The following is a 20493-nucleotide window of genomic DNA, read 5'->3' as shown; positions in this document are numbered from 1 at the left end:
AGGGAGCCGTTTCTCACAATGATTTATACTATGGGGAGCTCCCCATCAGTGTTGTAGTCAAGTCCGGTACACCCAAGAAGAAGTCAGTTTTTAAAATGGTGGGATTGTAAGGTGCTTTTCTAAAACTGTAAAAAAATGTTTAACTGCATGCGAAATGCCTAAACCGGAGCCGAACTACAGCAAAAGTGTTTTGAAGACCATTATGAGTCTACCATTATTATTTTTTTTATAAATTTGATTTTATTTATTTAATTCAATAAAACCTAAAAACATTGAGTAGGCCAAAAATACATTACAATTGCAATAAAACATAATTATGAAGCAATTACTGCAAAAGTGACACACCTACAGTTATGACAAACTGCACGTCAATAATTTAAAGACGCTGGACATATTAATTTGTATTTGTCAAACCAGTCTTTTCACTTGGTGCATATATCAACACATGCATGCCACAAAGTGTACACAGGGAGCCGTTTTTCACAATGTTTTGGTGCTATCAACAACTAATAAGTTATCAATTAATATACTCCAGTCCAATGGGAGACTTTGGAACGCTAGGTGGCAGCAGACTTACCAGGTAAATTTCCATTGTTTACGTAGTTCTGAGCATGCGCACATTACCGAGAACAATGGATTTTACCTGGTAAGTCTGCTGCCACCAAGCGTCCCAAAAGTCTCCTATTACATTTCTCTAGCTCAAGACAAAACAAATATACTTGTAATACGACCCTTTCCTTATAATGGTACCATTCTGAAACAAGTGAGGAGTACTAAATTCTTAGGAGTTCATATCGACGGAAACATCCCATGGAAAAAACATAGATACCTTGTGTATAGCAAAATCTCAAAAAATATAGGTGTTATGAACAGATTGAAATTAATTATACCTAAATCCATAATATAATAACAAATTCTTATATAGCGTATTTCACAATAACCGTATCAATGCGCTTTACATTAGTGCCCTGGTCATAGGGCCAATAACATCCCTGTAATGTTTCTCAGCTCCCTGGGGAGTATACAGCCCTGAGCTGCCTATAAGGCGCTTGTGGCTTTTTCATACACAATATCAACCTCTAACCTCGCAGGTACCCATTTACCCCGTGGGTGGAGAGAAGCAATTATAGTATACTACACCTACTTCCATGAATAATACGGAGGAAATACTACAGCATCAACAACTTTTTCAATTTTTTCCTCCATGCCTTGATCAAAATATTAATTGTCGTAATAAAAAAATTCATTGCCGACTTGTGAAAACAAATGCCGCTTTTGTGTGTGAGGGTGCATACGTGAACATGAATGAGAGTTATGAAAACTTTGATATCAGAAATATTTACTCCAAAGTATGGCTTGGATCGGACGAGTGGGTATATTAAAAGCGTTTGAAACCGTTTGTTATTAAATGCATGTGGTCAGAAAGATATAATGATCCACACAAGTATCACTCAAAATTGCACGGTTTTCCTTTTACGTCGCGAACTAACACGGTCGGTCATTTAAAATTTGACTCCCATGTGGCCGACCGTGTTAGTCGAGGAGGTAAACAGAAAACCACGTAATTTCGAGGCATATTTGTGTAGATCATTTTATCCTACTTTTACAACATCTTTTTATACCCATATGCATTTTATAACAAACGTTACAGAACGCTTTTCAAAGACCAACTCGACCGATCCAAGGCAACGTGTTTCTTTAAAGACACTGGACACTATTTGTAAATGTCCAAGACCAGTCTTCTCACTTAGTGTTTCTCAATAACAACGCTGTGAAAATTTCAGCTCAATTGGTCGTCGGATCGAGTTGCGAGATAACTATGAAAAAGAAAAAACACCCACAGGTTTTCAGGTGCTTGATTTCGAGACCTCAAATTCTAAATCTGAGGTCTCCGAAGAAATCAAATTCATGGAAAAATACTTCTTTCTCTAAAACAATGTTACTTCAGAGGGAGCCGTTTCTACTACCAACCTTTCTCCATTACTCGTTACCAAGTAAGGTTGTATGCTGAGTAATTAACAATAGTGTCCACTGCCTACTTTGCAGTAAAAGAATAATTTTATGTATACAGAATTGAGAAGGTGCTTGAACTAAATGCTTCTACTTGTGGAAGTTTATGCTTTTACTTTTTGCTAGTAGTACTTGTAATTTTATTGACTACTTTTTATTCATATGACCCAATGAACTGAACCTTGGTGAGCTGCGACGAGCGTTTGGAGCACCCATGAAACATCTTAGTGAACCCATTCCTGAAGCGTTTACTCCCGACGGCGTAAATGAAGGGGTTGATACCGGAGTTTGCCAGCACGATCGCCACGGACCAGTGGTAGTACCACGAGCTGAAGTCTATGGTCCCACCCACGCTGTAGATTAGGAAGATGATTTGATTTGGTGCCCAGCACACGGTGTACGTCAAAAACACGACGAAAAACAACCGTTGGATCTTGCGGGCCTTCTTCGTCTGCCATTTACCCTTATCGGTCTTCCCGATTTGTGGTGGTCCTGTGTTTGGAAATTGGAAAACAACAATTTGGTCAAATTGATCTATTTAAATTGGACCTTTATCACTGCAGCAATCTTATTTCTCCAATTGCAGTGCATCAAACCGAGGCTGGAAGACCAAAATAGTCTGGTTCCTATTTGCAAAAAGATCATTATAGCATTCGTTCTTGTAATTCGACACGAGGAACATGACCAAGATGGAGGCAGCTTGATAAAAGTCAGTTATTACACACAATGCCATCATGCTGCTGTACTTTTACCAGGTAAGTTTTTATTGCCATCAACGTCACAGTCAATCAAACGCGGGAAATAAGCGGGAAAGATAGGAATATCTTTTTGGTAAATATGACGTTCCAGGAGTGCAGTGTAAAAGTGAATGAACATGACTTAGACATATTTGAACCACTCGTATTGTGCTTTCGGCTACTTCAAAAAAGCTATATCTTCGACCCTAAAGTGTCACTTACCTTCGTTTTCAAGGGCTTGTTTGGCGAAGGTTTTGGCTTGATTCTGGAGGGTCTTAATCATCTGGAGATGTGCTCCTAGCATTGTCAAAAGAGGGACAATGAAGAAACTTAAAAACACACACACTCCAACGAGTTGCTTTAAGGGTGGTGTAAAGGTGTGCTTCACACACTGTCCATCTTTTGAGAGGCCGTAGATAAACAAGAAATAGCCACACCCTGCAATCCCCAAAGTCCAGCAGCAGATTGTTAGCCTACGACTACGCACTCGTTTGAAGATGACACTGTATTTTAGCGGGTGGACCACGGCAAAGTATCGCTCCACGGTGAGTACGATGAGAGTGTTCACGGAAACACTGATGCACACCCACATCGGGTACTTGGAGAGCAGCACACGGCAAACCAGCTCCCCGACGACCCCATTGTCGTCGTGAAAAGTCACATTCAAAGGGAGGAGGTGATAAGGTAGAGCGAGGAGGCATGCCATCAGGTCAGCCACTGCTAGGTGAAATATAAAGTAGCTACAGCGACTGTGAGGCGACGACCTGCGAAGGAAAACGTAACAGACAATGCTGTTCCCGACGATGCCCAGAAAAGCCACGATACCGTAGACAACTTTTTCGCTGGCGCTTTTGATATCCCCCATAGCCCAACCCGTCGTCAAGTTTGCGTTTTCGAAATGCATTGTTGTATTAACAATAACAACACTTGGAAGAAATGGTAGTCCTCAAGCAAATAAAGGAGATTTTATATTTGGAAGAAAAACAATAAACATGACCTTCGTGTTGTAGTTGTCGTCTCCACAGAGCAGTTTGTAAAAACACCTCCAGAGGCAATTCGAGACAAATTCCGAGCACCTTGCGTAGTCATTGATTCTTTTAAGAAGATGTTTAATGATTCGCCTGCTGACGGTGGCTCGTTATCCACAGACTTTGGTTTGAGACTGGAGTAATTAGGCATCGCCTATCAGCTGCCCGTTTGGTTTGGTTTTAATGAGTGTAGTGTATACATTCTTGCTCACCTTTATGGTTTCATGATTAGAGGTTTCTTGAAGCGTCACGAGCAGCAAGAGTATGCGGTGATTTCATTAGCAGTGAATCCGCGATATCGGGTATGAGGTGCTCATTAATTTAAAACAAATTAAATAAATATTGTTTTGGTGAAAACTCATTTTATCAAAAACCTAGCACCTCAGAAAGTAATATTTTAAGGGAAGCTTTCTACCATGTCGCACAAACAGTACCCAGCCCCATTAAAAGGTATTATGTACTTTTTCCTTAAAAAACCACAATGTCCACAGATTTACAATAAACTTGCACAGTTTGAAGATTTATGATTAGAAAGCTTCCCTTGAAATTTTACTTACTGAGGTGCTTTAGAAATGAGTAAAAGTAATAATTTTCGTCTCAGTTTTAGCATGTAAAAACGTATTGACCAGTTATGATATGGCTTTGGTGTAATATCATAACTGGTTAAGGGGATTTTACATGCTAAAATCATTTTGGTCTCATGAGACGAAGATTTTGGGACTTGTTTAACTCATTTCTCAAAAACTACACAACCTTAGTTAGTAATATTTGAAGGGAAGCTTTCCACTATCATTATCTTCAAACCCTGTAAGTTTAATGTAAATCTGTGAAAATATTGAAAAGGTACCCGATTCCTTTAAAGACGAAACCTATGAAAACGTAGTTGTAAAAGCTGTGGTATAATTCAGGAAAACAAGCTTGCACAACTTTCTGCAAGTAGTAAACACAATCTTGCACAACTTCTGCAAGTAGTAAACACACTGTCACAACTGCAATTAGCTGTTTCTGCAGAAGGTTTTCATGTAGTTACTTGATTTGACTTCATTTCGAATGAATCTTAAATATAAAACTAGTTTTAGTAAAGTACTCCTATATATGAACTACATAATCAGTAAAATTTCAGACTCAAATTAAAGGCATAGGCACTGGACACTATTGGTAATTACTTAGGATTATATGTAAGCATAAAAACATGCTTGGTACCGAGCTGCTTAAGCACAACAGTATTATGCTTATGTATATTTGGTTTGCGGTAACACCATGTATGTATCTACTTGCCAGGTAGAGTTGTTCTTTAAGGAACTGTCTTGCTTTATTCTACTGCCGCGGAGTAGACAATCGGAGGTTCGGGAGACTTCTCAGTTCTGAAAAGAACTGTCCTGCTTTTTAACTATTACCAGGGCGGATGGTATAGAAATTAGACTGGATAACTACTTTAGCTTATAGGATCGTAATTTACTGTACTGCCGCGGAGTCAGTTCTGAAATTGGTCTCAACATTTCGACTAGCGTGCTCTAGTCATCGTCAGGAGACTGAAGAGGTAAGAGAAGAGTGGGCTTATTAATAGGGGTTCAGTGGATCCACTGCAGGTCAATCAATGCTCTGATTGGTTATGTGGTTGGCGGGCCCAGGGCTATTGTTAGGCTTGCCCATTGTGTGAGAAACCTCTCGGGTGTAGTGAGGCGTGACAGTAGGTTGGTGGTTGTTAGAGGAGGAGGGTGGTAGGATAGTATGCCAAATGCTGCTGATGAAATAGCCGATATCTTGTGGCACAATGTCGTGTCGGTATATTTCGATAGCTTCCCTTATGCGCCTTGTATACCAATGTCTCTCAGGTGCTATGATACGAGCCTGATCCCAATCTATGACATTGTCTAAATCGGTGGAGTGTTTGACAATGGCAGATTTGTCATATTCCCCTCTGCGGCCGTGTGCTTTATGTTCTTTTAGCCTGGTAGTTATGTCTCTACCGGTCTCGCCAATGTACACTTTACCACAAGTACAAGGAATTCGATAGTTTGTTACCGCAAACCAAATATACATTTATACCTCAGCATGCAATACCTCAAATCCTATATAGTATTGTGCTTACCAGAATAAGGTTACCAGCCAAACTACCATGTCACACCAATGTACAAGTTGTGACTGGTATCCTGCTCATTGCTGCTTAAACAGAACATGGTTAAAGACGGTGGACACTATTGGTAATTGTCAACGACCAGACGTCTCACTTGGTGTATCTCAACATATGCATAAAATAACAAACTTGTGGAAATTTGAGCTCAATCGGTTGTCGAAGTTGCGAGATAATAATGAAAGAAAAACACTCTTGTCACACGAAGTTGTGTGCTTTCAGATGCTTGATTTCGAGACCTCAAATTCTAAACCTGAGGTCTCGAAATCAAATTCGTGGAAAATTATTTCTTTTTTGAAAACTACGTCACTTCAGAGGGAGCTGTTTCTCACAATGTTTCGATCTTTCCCCCATTAGTCGTCAACAAATAAAGTTTTATGATAATATGAGTAATTACCAATAGTGTCCACTGTCTTTAAGCAATAATTTTCTGCTTAAGCAGCTCTATAAAAGCTTTCAGACGCGAGACAGGGCCATGGATGCCATATCCTAATGCTTGCATTTCAGAGAGAACTTTTAATGCGTAATCATTGGCATTCTTATGTGCGAAGTGTAAAGTTCTAGTTGTAAGGCCTAATAGAACTCATTGTACATGTATAATCACCCCCCCCCCCCCCCCCGTCCAACACACACCACACACACACACTTGCAGGCCAACCCTAAAGCCCCTTTCACACGAGAGCTATTTAGCAAGGGTACTTTTTACAACCATGCTAACACAAAGCCAGGGACCCCTGTTAAACTGCTGTCATGTGAATGGTGCTTTCGTTTCTCTATCACCAAAATAACGAACAAAAAAACAAACTGTGTAGATGTTGTAATCTGGTAACTCGATTGAATACCACACACTTTGTTGGCAGCTAGAAAACTAACAACCAATTCCCCTTATGTGCCGAGTTTGTAGTTGCCGCATTTGTTAGGTATTGAGTTTGTGGGTGACGAGTTTGCAAGGTGCCGAAGTGACCGGACGGGCCTATACACTTGTTTGCAAGACTGCTCCCCAAATTTGTTCCCCAATTTTTTTGACCTAATGAATAAACTTAACCCAGGTCTAATAATGGACTTGAATTTTGACAACAGATTTTAAAAATGACAACTAGCACTATAGACCAATTTTTTATTTTATTTTCTCAAATTGACTCTTTTAATAAAGTCTTTGGTCACAAAAAAACCTCTTAAAACAAGGCAGTACTTTGTACAAACATGAAAAAGCAAAGAGCTACAACAACTGACAATCACCACTTTCCATGAGTATGTAAATTGCACATCACGCGTGCGCAATGCACGCTTACTAAATGGCAAAATGAGGGAACTTGGCATTTTTGGTGGTGGCATGACGCGTTTTGGAATTGTGCGTCTACCTTGTACACAACTATGTCATTTGCCAACCAATAGCATCTGTAGGCATGTGAGAATGTAGTTAGCGTATTGAAAGCCCAGTTTATATTTCGCGCCAAAAGCGAAGCAGATTCTTGTGACAAAATAATCTCGGTGTATTTCTTTTACAACTTGTTTCTCAAGCAAAGGTTCTAGTCCAGAAAGCGTCACCAATGTTCGAGTTGAAACCAACGGTTCTTTTCAGAACCCCCCCCCCCAACTCATTAGAGATAGTCATTACATGGTGTTACCGCAAACCTTTCCATACCATGAAAATATTAAGCACAACAGTTAAGTTTTAACTATATTAAGTATTCAAGTTCACATTGAAACAGATCAGCCCTTGTGTTTAAATACAGAGTAAACAATCCACACTCAAGGTTTCCTAAGGTGTACATAACAGCAAAGAGAATACAGTCCTGGTGGTTATATTAGTTGTATGAAATCAGAAGAAACTACCACAAACCTCCAGAAGACGATCAGAACATGCTGATCGAAACGTCGAGTTGAAACCAACGGTTCTTTACAGAACCTCCCCAACTCATTAGAGATAGTCATTACATGGTGTTACCGCAAACCTTTCTATGAGGTCGTTCAGACACAGTACTAAAGTCGGTTTAACTTATGGTTCAACCCGATCGAGTTCTCTCCCCCCCCAATAAAAAAAAAAAAACACCTCATCGCCACTCCCAAAAGTCAGCATGAAAAGTGGTATTACATAAATTAAAAGTAGTCCTATTATTTACATTTTTATGACCATGTTTATTTAACAAAAGGCACAACACTGGTGTTTGTTATGTAAGGGTCACACTGGTGAGTGGCGATGGTACCAAGTGGTTGTGTCATGATCAAAACAAGTACAGGGCCCAATTTCATGGCTCTGCTTACCGCCGAATTCTGCGCTTACGTGCAAGCGCCGAATTTCTGCGCTAGTCTGGTAAGCGTAGAATCCCTAGAAACATGAAGTACACATGCGCAGAAGCCCAAATACGCCGCTAACCCGTGAAATACGCTTGCCGTAAGCACAGAATTCCCTGCTTCCGTCAGCGCCGATTCTGTGCTTACGGTAAGCAGAGCCATGAAATTGGGCCCTGGATGTGGATGTACATAGCACCTTTCGCAAAAAGTGACCAGCATGCACCTCATTCCACACCCAACACACGAGGTGGCGAAACTCCCAATGCGAGCCATGTAGGCCTTGAGAGAGGTGCATGATTGTCTAGCTAGCGATTAAGTTTGATCCCTAGCTAGCCCAGCTTGCGAAATTGTTATTTGCGAAAAGCACGAATGCGCCCTCTGTCCATATAAAATCAATGATGAGTGTGCGCATGCAGAAACTAGTTAACCAGTTCATAATTCCAGTTCATATATCCAGGCTTACTTTGATCATGACGAACCAGCCCCTTTAAGCAGCTCAACGAATCGGGCCCTAGTTTAAATATCCTATTAAAGACACTGGACACTACTGGTAAATGTCAAAGACTGCTTTCAGATGCTTGATATCTAGACCTCAAAGTCTAATTCTGAGGTCTCAAAATCAAATCCGTGGAAAAATACTTCTTTTTTCCCAAACTACGGTACTCACAATGTTTTATACTATCAACAGCTCTCCATTACTCATTACCAAGTAAGAATTTATGCTAATAATCATTTTGAGTAATTACCAATAGTGTCCAGTGCCTTTACACACAATGGCTTGTTCATCAAAACAAGAATGTAAACAAATCCCCGACAAACAAGCAACTGTTTTGTTGTTGTTTATTACTAAAAATGCGGCCCTGTTTATCTGTAGCAGGCGAAATGCAGCAGCCCTGCTGTTATTTAACTCAAGCATTTAACCAAAGTGTTGTGCATTATGTTGATTTATAGACTGTACAACAGACCATAAGCATTGACATAACCAAAGCTTTAATTCTGAAATAGAAAGGTATCTGTGTTTAATTACATGAAAAATGTCAGTGAGACATTGTTAAGTATATGGCACTGTGAAAATCCTATTATTGTTTGTACAAAAATAATTTAAAATCGATAAATAAACTTAAACATGGAGTAGAGTGAAGTTCTTCAATTAACAAAGCCCTGGGAAAACAACAAAAATGAGCCTGTTTTAGTGGTACAGAATTCACCTGGTTATATTAGTCTTCAGCATACAACTTGTCACTATAAGAGCCTTGTCATTATAAATTTCACATAATGGAAAAGTTTTGTCCAGAGCAATATTAATACAGTGTGCAAATGACGACATTATTTTTCATGAACAATGCAAACTGACAAATCCCTGCAGACGCCATGGACGGAATCAAAGAATTAAGCAGATTTCAAATAAGGCACTGTGGTTAAAAAGAAAACAAGGGTTTGCAGGGGAACATTCCGGAACCCAAATCTTTGGATGTTTGGCCAAAGCATGCTAAATTGAAACAAGGTCTTCAGAATGTTTTATACTTGGTTTTAATAGTCCGGGGGTCAATTTCACAAAGAGTAAGGACTCTCGAGTTGAGACATAGTTAAGACGAGTAACCTTAAAGGCAGTTGACACTATTGGTAATTACTCAAACAAATTATTAGCATAAATCCTTACTTGGTAACGTGTAATGGGAAGAGGTTGGTGGTAGAAACGGCTTCCTCTGAAGTGCCATAGTTTTCGAGAAAGAAGTAATTTTCCACGAATTTGATTTCCTCAAATTGAGAGCTCAAATTTAGAATTTGAGGTCTTGAAATCAACCATCTAAACGCACAAAACTTCGTGTGACAAGGGTGTTTTTTTCTTTCATTATTGTCTCGCAAGTTCGATGACCGATTGAGCTCAAATCTTTACAGGTTTGTTATTTTATGCATATGTTGAGATACACCAACTGTGAAGGATAGTCTTTGACAATTACCAATAGTGTCCACTGCCTATAAGTTTTTATTATCTCCTAGGATAGTTCCTAAAAGTTAGGGCTAGTCCTAACTCTTTGTGAAATTGAAACCCTATGTGGAAGTGTCGTGGCCAAGCGGTTAAGAGCACCAAATTCAAACTCTGGTGTTTCTGATCAGCAGAGTGAGGGGTTAAAAACAATTTGTTGTGTGTATTTAACAAAGGACGAACAGATTGGTTGATTTGTGTATTTATATATAAAAAATAATATACTGTGGAATAGAAAAATAACAATGAAAACTCAACTGTCTTAAAAAAAACTTGCACTAGAAGTCTACACTAATATTAACATCATGCAGTAGTAGGATTATGGAAACAAAGGAAAGTCAGTGACAAAATAAAATCATGAGCTACGTATTATTTAACTACAACAACAAAATTAACAAATGGGGAAAACAAAAGGGGGAGAATAAAAAAAGAAGAGAACTGGCCGACAACAACACAAGCCGTTAGTTTTTGAAAAGTATTCAATAACCCTTCCAAACCTCCCTTGGAAACAACATCACCTCAGATAAATCATTCTGCGATGATTTTCTCACCCGCAAGTTCTGCTTTTTGAGTAATACTGAAGTGTTTTCTTCAAAAATGAATAAATTAACCAAAAAAACGTTAAGATAAACAACTGACTTATTTCTTCTCTTTTGAAATCTCTGAATCTTTCTTTAGATAAACTTATTGATTGATTGATTGATTGATTGACTGAGTGATAGAAGATCAACTGATCATCACTTTTGTTTCAATGGAAAACATTTGAATAACAACATCTAGAAAAGTTTGGTTGGAAAAATAACACATAAAAACGCAGAACATTTTCCCACTTTTCAATTGGCATCACAACTGTAAAAAAACACTTGTCCTCGCAAAAACACTGTGCGTGACATGTGAACAAACATTCTTATTAAAATTGTCCTACAAAAAAATATAACTTTTTAAAATATAACTATCAAATTATTCAACAGATTTCTTTCCTGGAAAACTATTAGCACCACCTTCATTAAACTGGATTGAACAAATTTCACAAGAACTTTTATTTTTCTTCTCAAGACCTAGCAAAACAAATTTGGCAAAAAATATGACTGCATATTCAGGCAGAAAATGAACACAAGACATTGTTACATGGTGTGTTCCACCAACAAGTTTCCAAAATAACAATGAAGTTTTCTTTTTCTTCTTACATGTCCAAAGTTAAGACTATCAAGCAAAGCTTTCCCTGGATTTCTAACGCTTTCCTTTTGAAAACCATTGAGCAACTTTCAAATCCCTAAATCTTTTTTTTTGCGGAAGCCCTACACCAAAATCTGGCAGCTCTTGGCAAAAAGGACGTGGCAAGCAATTAATCAACATATGTCTGAAACAATAGGTAAAAACGGCAAGGACCTCTCCAGGCCTGTATGCTCCGTTTTTGAAAGGGCAAGGGCACCAAGGCATTTTCTCCTTGGTAAAGGGCACCCTTTGATGAAAACTGTAAATTTCTACTGTAGCATTTGAAGGGCATCAAGGCAATAACCGGGGCATGGAGGCAATCGCCTTTGTTTGCTCCGTTAAGCATCAGGCCTGCCACTCTGTAAAAATCCAGGCTTGCTCCACCAACAAGCTCATGAAAGACCCAAAATTAAAACCCACCAAAAACAACGTTTCATCTCTCTTGGATGAACTTACCAGTCAGTCATAAACAAAAAGGAGGCACTTGTTTTGTTAGGGTGTGAAAAAAAAAGCGACAATAGTAAAAACCTACCACAATAAAGAAAACAACAAACCCCAAAAACTAAGCATCCTTCTATTTACGGTGGGAGTTATAACTAAAAGGCACATTACTAAAAATAGTCCAATCATAGCTCACTCCTCTGTAAATTGAATTACTGTTTAACTCAAGTCTCGGCCAAAGAGTCTGATCAGCTGCGACAACGTGTATGTAATATAAAAACTATAACAAAAAAATGTTCCACCAAAGACACTCTCGCCTCACAGATTGCAAGTCTTCAACTAAATAGGGCTTCTGACGTACTTTGATGTATACGTCTGTCAAAGGGTTTCCTCTTACAAAACCCCCACTATAGGAAGTAGAGTCGATCAGCAAGGTCTAGGTGAGGTGCCTTGTGGAGACTCTGGCCAACCAAGAAGGAGAGCTTGTGGGCGTACAGGCAGGGCGCTGGTACCCGAATTGTACCCTGGTGGGTGCAAGGAGAGAGGAGAGAGAAATTTAAGGATCAGGTTCAAGATGCTATGTCAGATTTTTTGTCCCATACATTAAAAAGTTTATTTTTTTGAGTGAATGGTATTTCAAAGAGTATCATCCGCTCTAACGAAAAAAAGTTCAACTTGGGAACCATGACAAAAATTTAAAACGTTTCTTATAAAAAAACATAAGAATTGGTCACGTGGTATATTGTCGGGATCCCTACACAAACTAATTTTGAGCACTTTATTTCACTGCTACTAATAATTGGCGGACTTTTTCTAGCAATGGCTCAAATGAAAGCTTGTAACTTTCTCGACCCCCATCAAAATACCTATTGAATTTTAAATCAAAATTTTGGGGTCAAATCGGCCAAAAATCTTAAATAGCATCTTTAACAAAACAGAAGAGCATATTGGTTTACATAGTTGCAATATCTTAGTTTGTATATTTGTTTTTGTCATTCCTACCAAGTGAAAAATGTGTCAATTTTGTTTATAATATAACTATTTTTTTGGTTTTAATTGTTGATGTATTCGCAGCTGTAAAGATTTTCCAAGAGGTTTCAGGACCTTTTACATAATGGTTTCTTAATTGCACAAAATAACTTGTGAATAAGCACATCTTTGAACCAGACGTTATTCAAATCTAACTCGCAAACGGCTTATGCCTTGGGCTGAAAAAGGTAAAAAAAGAATTTGTTGGAAAACTTACCGGCCAGTTGAAATACAGATGTGTGAGTTTATAGGTGAGGCGCTGTACGTAGTCTGGTTTCAGACCCCAGGTATCCCAGATGACATTGTAGCTGGTAGGGGTGACTGTGCCTTGGCGCACGGACTGACTCACCAAGAAGAAGTCATAGCTAAAAGAGAAAAATGTAAAAAACTAAATTTTTATTTTTGAAAAAAAAAAAAAAAAAAAAAAAAAAAAGAGAGAGAACACAAACAAGGGTTGACGTCTTCGCAATTTTTTCCCAGAACTCTTTCGTGCACCATTGTGTTAAGTATTGAATTGATATGTACCATAAGCCTTTTTGAGGTATAGCGGACACAATGCTACAACACTGAAAAGTTGTGGTAAATTTGTGCGTATTGACCATAGAAATAGAGCGTATGTTATTCAGTGAAGTGCGCATTATAGGCGACGCGGCGTTTACACGTAAACCTAATGACCACCAACATGGTGAGCATGGCATCAGTTGCGGCGTGTGACGCGCCCGTATCACGTCCGCCATACCTCAAAAAGGCCCTTTCAGTCAACATTATTGTCCAATCGCCCACACTTCGTGCATCACAATGCATATATAAAATAACAAACCTGTGAAAATTTAGGCTCAATCGGTCATCGGAGTCGGGAGAAAATAACGGGAAAACCCACCCTTATTTCCGCATGTTTCGCCGTGTCATGACATGTGTTTTAAACAAATCCGTTATTCTCGCTATCGAGAATTGATAATTGTTTTACTGTTTTCTCAGAAAGTAAAGCATTTCATGGAATAATATTTCAAGAGAAGTCTTTTACCTTCTGTAAACCATGTAAGTTATTTGTAAATCTGTGAACTTTTTGTTTTGTTTTCTGTTCCGAAAGTGTAAATGGCTTTAAAACAACACATGGCACACACACAAAGCGATTGCTGTGGTGTCACGTGCTTTTGCTGTGCCCCTTCAAGAGCTAAGTTCAAAGCCTGACGTACACACACTGTTTCTTTCACATGTTCTTTTGCAAATGCTGAACTCCCCAAAACAGGTCGCAATAGCACCCTCAAGAGTCATCTTTCCCATTCTGAAAACTGTGTGGCTGGCAGTCTTTACTATTGTTTTACAACTATTTTTTCTGAAGGGATTTCAATCAGTCACTAATGACCGATCAGACCGTGAAAGAGTTACGGATAGAAGAGGACAGGGGCCGAGCAAATTTTGCTGCCTGTTTGATAAGAAAAGTTGTGGTACATAGTCATTTGGCGATATTAGCAAATGATTTTTAGATCCACTTCTTGTCCAAGGTCAAACTGCCCAGGCCCCTTCGCCTGCCAGTGCCAAGGACAGCTGGCCAGGCATGCAGTTCTGATTAAGCCTGAGCGACTAGTGTCAGAGTGCCGACGATTGATTGTTTAGTCGAGTCGCGACTACTCTTTATCGTGCCTTCCTATTCGTCGCAACTTCCTATTCGGTGAACCAATTGAGTCGCTCACTACTGTTCAGGACAATATACTCACAAATCAGAATCAGACATCAGTGACACAATCCTTCATGCCCCTCAGCGTGAATACTACTTTATTGCGCCTGGGGCAAACAAGATGTCACAAATTTTAGTAAATTTCACAAGTCACCCAGTTTCCTAGTTCTGATGTACTTACAAGTCTGGCCTCGTCACCACAGAGTCGATGACAGTACCAGGGGGAGGATTGGAAAGACCGGATCTGCTTTGCATGAAGAAACGGTTATTGATGCGCTTCTTCACTACGATCACCACTACCTTGGGACTGTAAAGAAAATTAAGCACAAAATTTTAAAAATAAATAATATCGATCAAAGTTGTAAATTCCCCCAATCACATCAAACTCTTTTTTTACTATGTTCTGAAAAATATAGTCTTGGTGCAAAACGCTGTAATCCGCAGTTTTACTCGACTATCGCAATCCCACACTCACCACTTCTTATCACAAGATTACAGTTTTCAGAACATAGTGAGAATTAGTTCGGTGTAATGGGGGTTTTATAGACTTTTCAGCAGGAATTCAAGGCGACACAGTTGGATATTTTTCAAGCAGCTGTGATCAAAGCCCTTTGAATCACCTGCGGAATGCAACCAAGCAAACTAGGAGGCATAATAATAATAATAATTTGGGGGGCTAATCATCCTTACTCGCAGCTAAGAGCTGAATTGCGAAGGACGCAGCTACAACATCTTCGAGAAGCTGGCATTCAAGGGCGCCTTTGGCTGCCAACCACATCAACTCATTATGACCACAGAGCACAGCCAAAGATCGAAAGTGCTTGATTTTTTATCCCGAGGGAGGGAAACCGTATAGTATGGAACAACCTCGTGGCACAGCATTTAAAGGGTCTGGGTACTTTCACAGATTTACATCAAATTTACCTGTTCTGAAGATAATGATGATAGAAACCTTTACTTCAAATATTACTTGCTGGGGTGCCGAAGTTTTTGAAAAATTTGTAAAATATTTCCAGAAAAATAATGGTAGTCTCCGTGACACAAACAATTATTTTGGCATGTAAGCTGATTTGTGGGACTCTCCTAAAATTATTGCTCTGTGATTTTCACTTTTTTTTCTCACTAACTTGATGTCTAATGCAGCTGAAACTTCTACATGTGAATTATATTACATGTATTCAATTGCAGCGAGTAAAGATTCATGTCATGGGAGATACCGAAACCCTTTAAAATATTGGCAATCAAAATCCATAAAATGCAAAACAAAAAAGAACAGGAAATACAAAATTAATAAAGCAATTCAAACAAATAAACGCCAAAAATATAAACACTTCTAGGTATATTGAAACTTACTCGTAGTCTGAGCCGAGTGCTTTGACAGTATCTAATATCTGGGGGAGTTCATGTTCGACAACTGCCGCTAGCTGGCCGTCTCCAACACCATCCCGATAGATGACAATCCGCTGAGGAAGGGCGTTGTTGATTTCATGGTACATCTTGAGTGCAGCTATGGAGAGAGAACAAGAACATTGTTAAATACTTATGTCATGTAACACATGTAATAATAATAATAATAATAATAATAACACTCATAGTGCGCCAGTATCCAAAACCAATGATGCTCATGGCGCAAGGAAGAAAGATAAAAAATTAATGAAAGCAGCCGAGAAAAAGGGTTTTGAGGGCCTCTTTGAACTTATAAGTAGATGACATGTTCAGGGACAGATTACTCCAGGACCAGCATGAGAAAAAGTCCTTTCACCACAATTGTTGTGGGTTTGGGGAACAACCATTAACGAAGAAGTGGATGTTTTAAGACACTATCTGAAGGAAACTGTCTGATAACCTTCTACAAGAACAGCAAATTGCAGTTGTATAACCAAGGACAATGTGTTTACTACTTGCTGAAAGTTGTGCAAGATTGTTTTTCTGTTTTTCTCCCGATTTACACAACGGATTAACTACCACTACTTTTTCATAGTTCTTTTTTTCCAAGTATATCATTGATCAGACAAAACATGAACACTGTCTGCAACTAATTTGTCAATTCTTCAAATTCTTTTTGAATACTGGAATTCGACCTCATTAGCGCAGTATTTAAAGACTTCAGGCTGAAAGCATCGGAAAGCACATAAATTTGTGCATTAATGACATTATGTCTTCTTTCACTGTTCTCTTGCAACTTTGATGACCAATTGAGTCTACCTTTTCACAGATTTGTTATGTTGTGTTATGCATACACTGGGATTCACCAAGTGACAATACTTGGGTAGATTTCACAAAGATTTATGACTAGTCTCATCTCGAGTTAGGACGAGTAACTTAAGGACTAGCCACACGTTTTTTATATCTCCTAGGACTAGTCCTAAGTTAGGACTAGTCCTAAGTTTGGACTAGTCCTAACTCTTTGTGAAATTGACTCCTAGTCTTTGACAATGGACCCTTCCCATGAAATATGCTAATTACATTCACGCATGCGTACAGACCCTGTTGGTTGGCAAACGCCATCGAGTTGTGCACTAAGCAGACGCGCAATCGCGTCTGCGTCACGCATTCATTAGCCGTGTACAAAACAGCGCGATGTTCCCTCATTTTGCCAACCAAAACGTTAGTGCGCAAGCGCTATGTGCAATTTACATATTTCATGGGAAGGGTCTATTAACCAGTTCCTCCAACAACCAATTTGAATAACCACAAGTGTATACCTTTCATGCAGACCTTGAGCCCATCAATGAGTTCCTGTCCACTGTGCTGGAATGTGCATCGAGAGTAGTATCTAAAACGGTAAATATGACACGTCGTGTTAGCTGGGCTCATCGGGTTGCAATGACACAAGAGACTAAAAGGGTGTCTACTTGTTGTAACACACAAAATACAAACGTCAACAGATTAACATTAACCGTACACACTTTAAAAAATAACGTTGGTAGAAAGCTTGCTTTAAATAAATTTTACATGCCGAGGTGCTGTATTTTTTTATTTTTTTTTTTAGCAACAAACCCTGCAGTCTTGTTCCCCCCCCAAAAAAACCCAGGAGAACACTGATAAGAGCTAGACAGCTCAGTTGGCAGAGCCGCAGGTTAGTTTATCCAGAGGATATGGGTTCAAATCCATTCTTGTCAGTTTCTCTTTGTTGCCCCCCCCCCCTAAACTGATTTCGGTTCTTGCTAGTGTTATTCTTTACCTAGTCAGCGTTTTGTTCATGGTTGCCACGAAGCCTCCAACGGAGCGACCTTTAGAAGAGGAGTCATGGTACGAGTCTATACCAACCACCATCATGCTGGACAACTAAAAGGAACACAAAGAAACGATTAGAAAATTAGTCTCTTTACAGGGGAATCCATGCATGGTGCTGGACAGGAGAGTAATTACTGACAGAGAATTAGTTATTAATTCAAACATAGGATTCTAACTGCCTTTATAACACCCCTTGCAAGTATTCTGCCTGCTCATTGGTTTAGAGCGCGTCACATGACATGTCTTAGTTTTGCTAGACGACGGCCATGTGATAGTGCGTCGGTTTGCCATGCGCTAGTCCGACAGACTAGCACACGGCGTGCAGTACCCAGACGTCCATTGCGTGTACGAGGATGATAAATTAATAGTCTGTAACCATTTCGGATTGCACGACACTACATGCAACACAGTAAGTAAAAGTGTTTGCAATCTGTATTCGCGTCGTCCGTAGATTGTAGCATTCAGGTCTGTAACTTAATAATAGTACAGTATTTAGAAATGTTTGGGGTGTTATAAAACAAATATTGCCTGCTTTTACTCGTGCAATGGTTAAAAACTATGACTCCCTCAGTGATCCCCGGAGCGTTCTATTTTCCCTCGGCTTCGCCTCGGGAAAATAGAACGCTCCAGAGATCACCTCGGGAGTCATAGTTTTAACCATAGCACTCGAAGCAGTCAATATTTGTATACTAGCTACCGGGCAACTTGGGTAGTCTAGTTGGTAAGACACTGCTGTAGAATTGCAAAATTTGTCGGTTTGAATCCCACCCGAGTATTTTTTCACAGGAATCAGAAAAGTACTGAGAATACAGTGCTAACACACATCGGTGTATGGGTAAAACCAAAATTAATATTCTTTATCTCCGATGCAAATTTAACATCTCTTATAATTCAAACTAGTTATTACAACTTTAAACTGTCTGAATTCAAAGTTTTTTCAATTTAGTGGGAAATGTTCCACATAAGATAGCAAATGTGATGTGGTAGATTGTTCCAGAAAGTGGGAAGAACAGTGAACTAAACAACTGGTTCCGGAGTATGGGTGTTGAATCTTTAAATTTGCAGGAGATGTTGGTGCTGCGAGCGAATAGAGCGGTTGGAGTGCAGTTATGAAGGAGTTCTGTGCTGTAGATGGGAGCAGCGCCGTGGAGTGCCTTGAAGTTGAGTAGGCGTATTTTGAATTGAATGCGCATATCAATGGGTCACCAGTGGAGTGAGGATAAGATGGATGATACGTGTTCATTTTGACGTGTTCTCTAGGTTATTCTTGCTGTTATGTTTTGTATTCTTTGAAGTTTGTTTATGTCTTTGTCTGGGAGGTTGGCAAGTAGTCCAGTCTAGAGGTTACGAATGCATGTAATAGTGTGGTGGTGGATCTTTCATCTTAACAGTCGCGAATCTGCCCTATCTTTCGGATTGCACTCACTGAAGAGTGGCATAAGGTGTTGACATGGGCCTCCAGTGGTTAGATGTTCATCCATGACTGCACCGAGATTTCTAGCTTCTGATGAGGGGTTTTAACTGCAATTCATCAAACGTGATGGAAATGACTGTAGTGCAATTCTACATGTAAAATGAAGAACCTCCCTTTGGCAGAGTTCAACATTATCTTGTTTGTAGTCACTCATTGGTGAATGTCCTTGATGGATGCATGAAGTTTTGTGAGTGCAGTGTTGGGGTCTGATGGCGTACATGTGGTATATATCTAGGTGTTGTCTGCATAGATCATGGAGCTTAAGTTGTGAGAAGATACAATATCATGAGTAGGGGCTGTATTCACCCCCCCCCATGCAAAAACGGCAGGCAAAGTCTGATTTTTGTTGAATTTTCTGTTTGTTTTTTGGTGACATCGCAGTTTTCGTGTTTCACGACGAGGGTCTTTATCCCACTGCTGCCGTAGGACACAATTTGGTTACAAACAATGGAGAGGGTTTTATCTTTCTCATGTAGTCTGATAAAAAATAACCCCCACTGGCTTTCGACTCCAACCAACTCCAATTAAACCTATTCTTTACTCCTTGATCAATTTGTTTCAAATTGACTTCTCTATCAACATCAATAATGACTGGTAACGCTAAAAACTCAGTCAGTATGTCTGAACGGTAACACCAATCCGCCGCCAAACAAATATCTCTCAGCGATTTCATGTACGGACCAAAGAACCTGTATGGATGTACGCACAAAATACATCGATACATACAGCACCATGCACACATTTGACACAAAAGTCTCTCAATACTTCCGGCATTTACAATACATACGTACAAACACTTTAGAGAGCTTTAAAAACATATTATCATTAAACATGGTTCGCTTCAAACAATTGCCAGAAATCGTATTTCAATAAAATAAATATTCTCGGGCCCGATGAAATACGGAGCGCCGGAAATCTGTTATACATAATTTTTACACACACACGCACGCACAAATCACCACACCAAAACACAGCAACCCAGGCACACATGCGCCAGTGTGTTAACACCTACAATCGTGGACCCTCCTTTGTTCAACTCTTTGTGATAGCAACCGTGGACATAGCAATAGTCCACATTACAGATAGTCTAGGGCCAATGATTTTCCACGATCGCGGAAAACGGTTGGAATTCGCAGAATTCGCCCTTTGAAACGGACACCGGGATTTCAGAAAATTGGGGAAAAAACTTTTTATATTTTATTTTCTTGACGCCAAAACTATTGAAATT

At 39.4% G+C, this 20493-nt stretch overlaps 2 protein-coding genes across 4 annotated transcripts in view; both read right to left on the bottom strand.

The window, feature by feature from the left end:
* Positions 1-2164: 2164 nt before the first annotated feature.
* LOC139938337 (kappa-type opioid receptor-like) lies at positions 2165-3651 on the bottom strand. The gene is made up of 2 exons (XM_071933789.1): positions 2970-3651; positions 2165-2502 (listed from the first exon to the last, which is right to left on the bottom strand). The coding sequence occupies exons 1-2, from the start codon at positions 3649-3651 to the stop codon at positions 2165-2167; spliced, it is 1020 nt and encodes a 339-aa protein (XP_071789890.1).
* Positions 3652-9193: 5542 nt separating this feature from the next.
* Positions 9194-20493, bottom strand: part of LOC139938117 (piwi-like protein 1) — a 36819-nt gene continuing 25519 nt past the window's right edge. For all 3 annotated transcript variants that reach the window (XM_071933497.1, XM_071933495.1, XM_071933496.1), the window contains 6 exons: positions 17739-17842; positions 17260-17330; positions 15908-16061; positions 14736-14861; positions 13094-13241; positions 9194-12371 (listed from right to left, as the gene is read on the bottom strand). In XM_071933497.1, coding sequence (XP_071789598.1) covers positions 12255-12371; positions 13094-13241; positions 14736-14861; positions 15908-16061; positions 17260-17330; positions 17739-17842 — 720 coding nt within the window. In that variant the 3' untranslated portion in view covers positions 9194-12254. The remainder of the gene's footprint in view (positions 12372-13093; positions 13242-14735; positions 14862-15907; positions 16062-17259; positions 17331-17738; positions 17843-20493) is intronic.

The sequence above is a fragment of the Asterias amurensis genome, chromosome 6 (genome assembly GCF_032118995.1).
Source record: "Asterias amurensis chromosome 6, ASM3211899v1".
Taxonomy (NCBI): Eukaryota; Metazoa; Echinodermata; class Asteroidea; order Forcipulatida; family Asteriidae; genus Asterias; species Asterias amurensis.
This window is presented reverse-complemented; position numbering and strand designations above follow the sequence as displayed.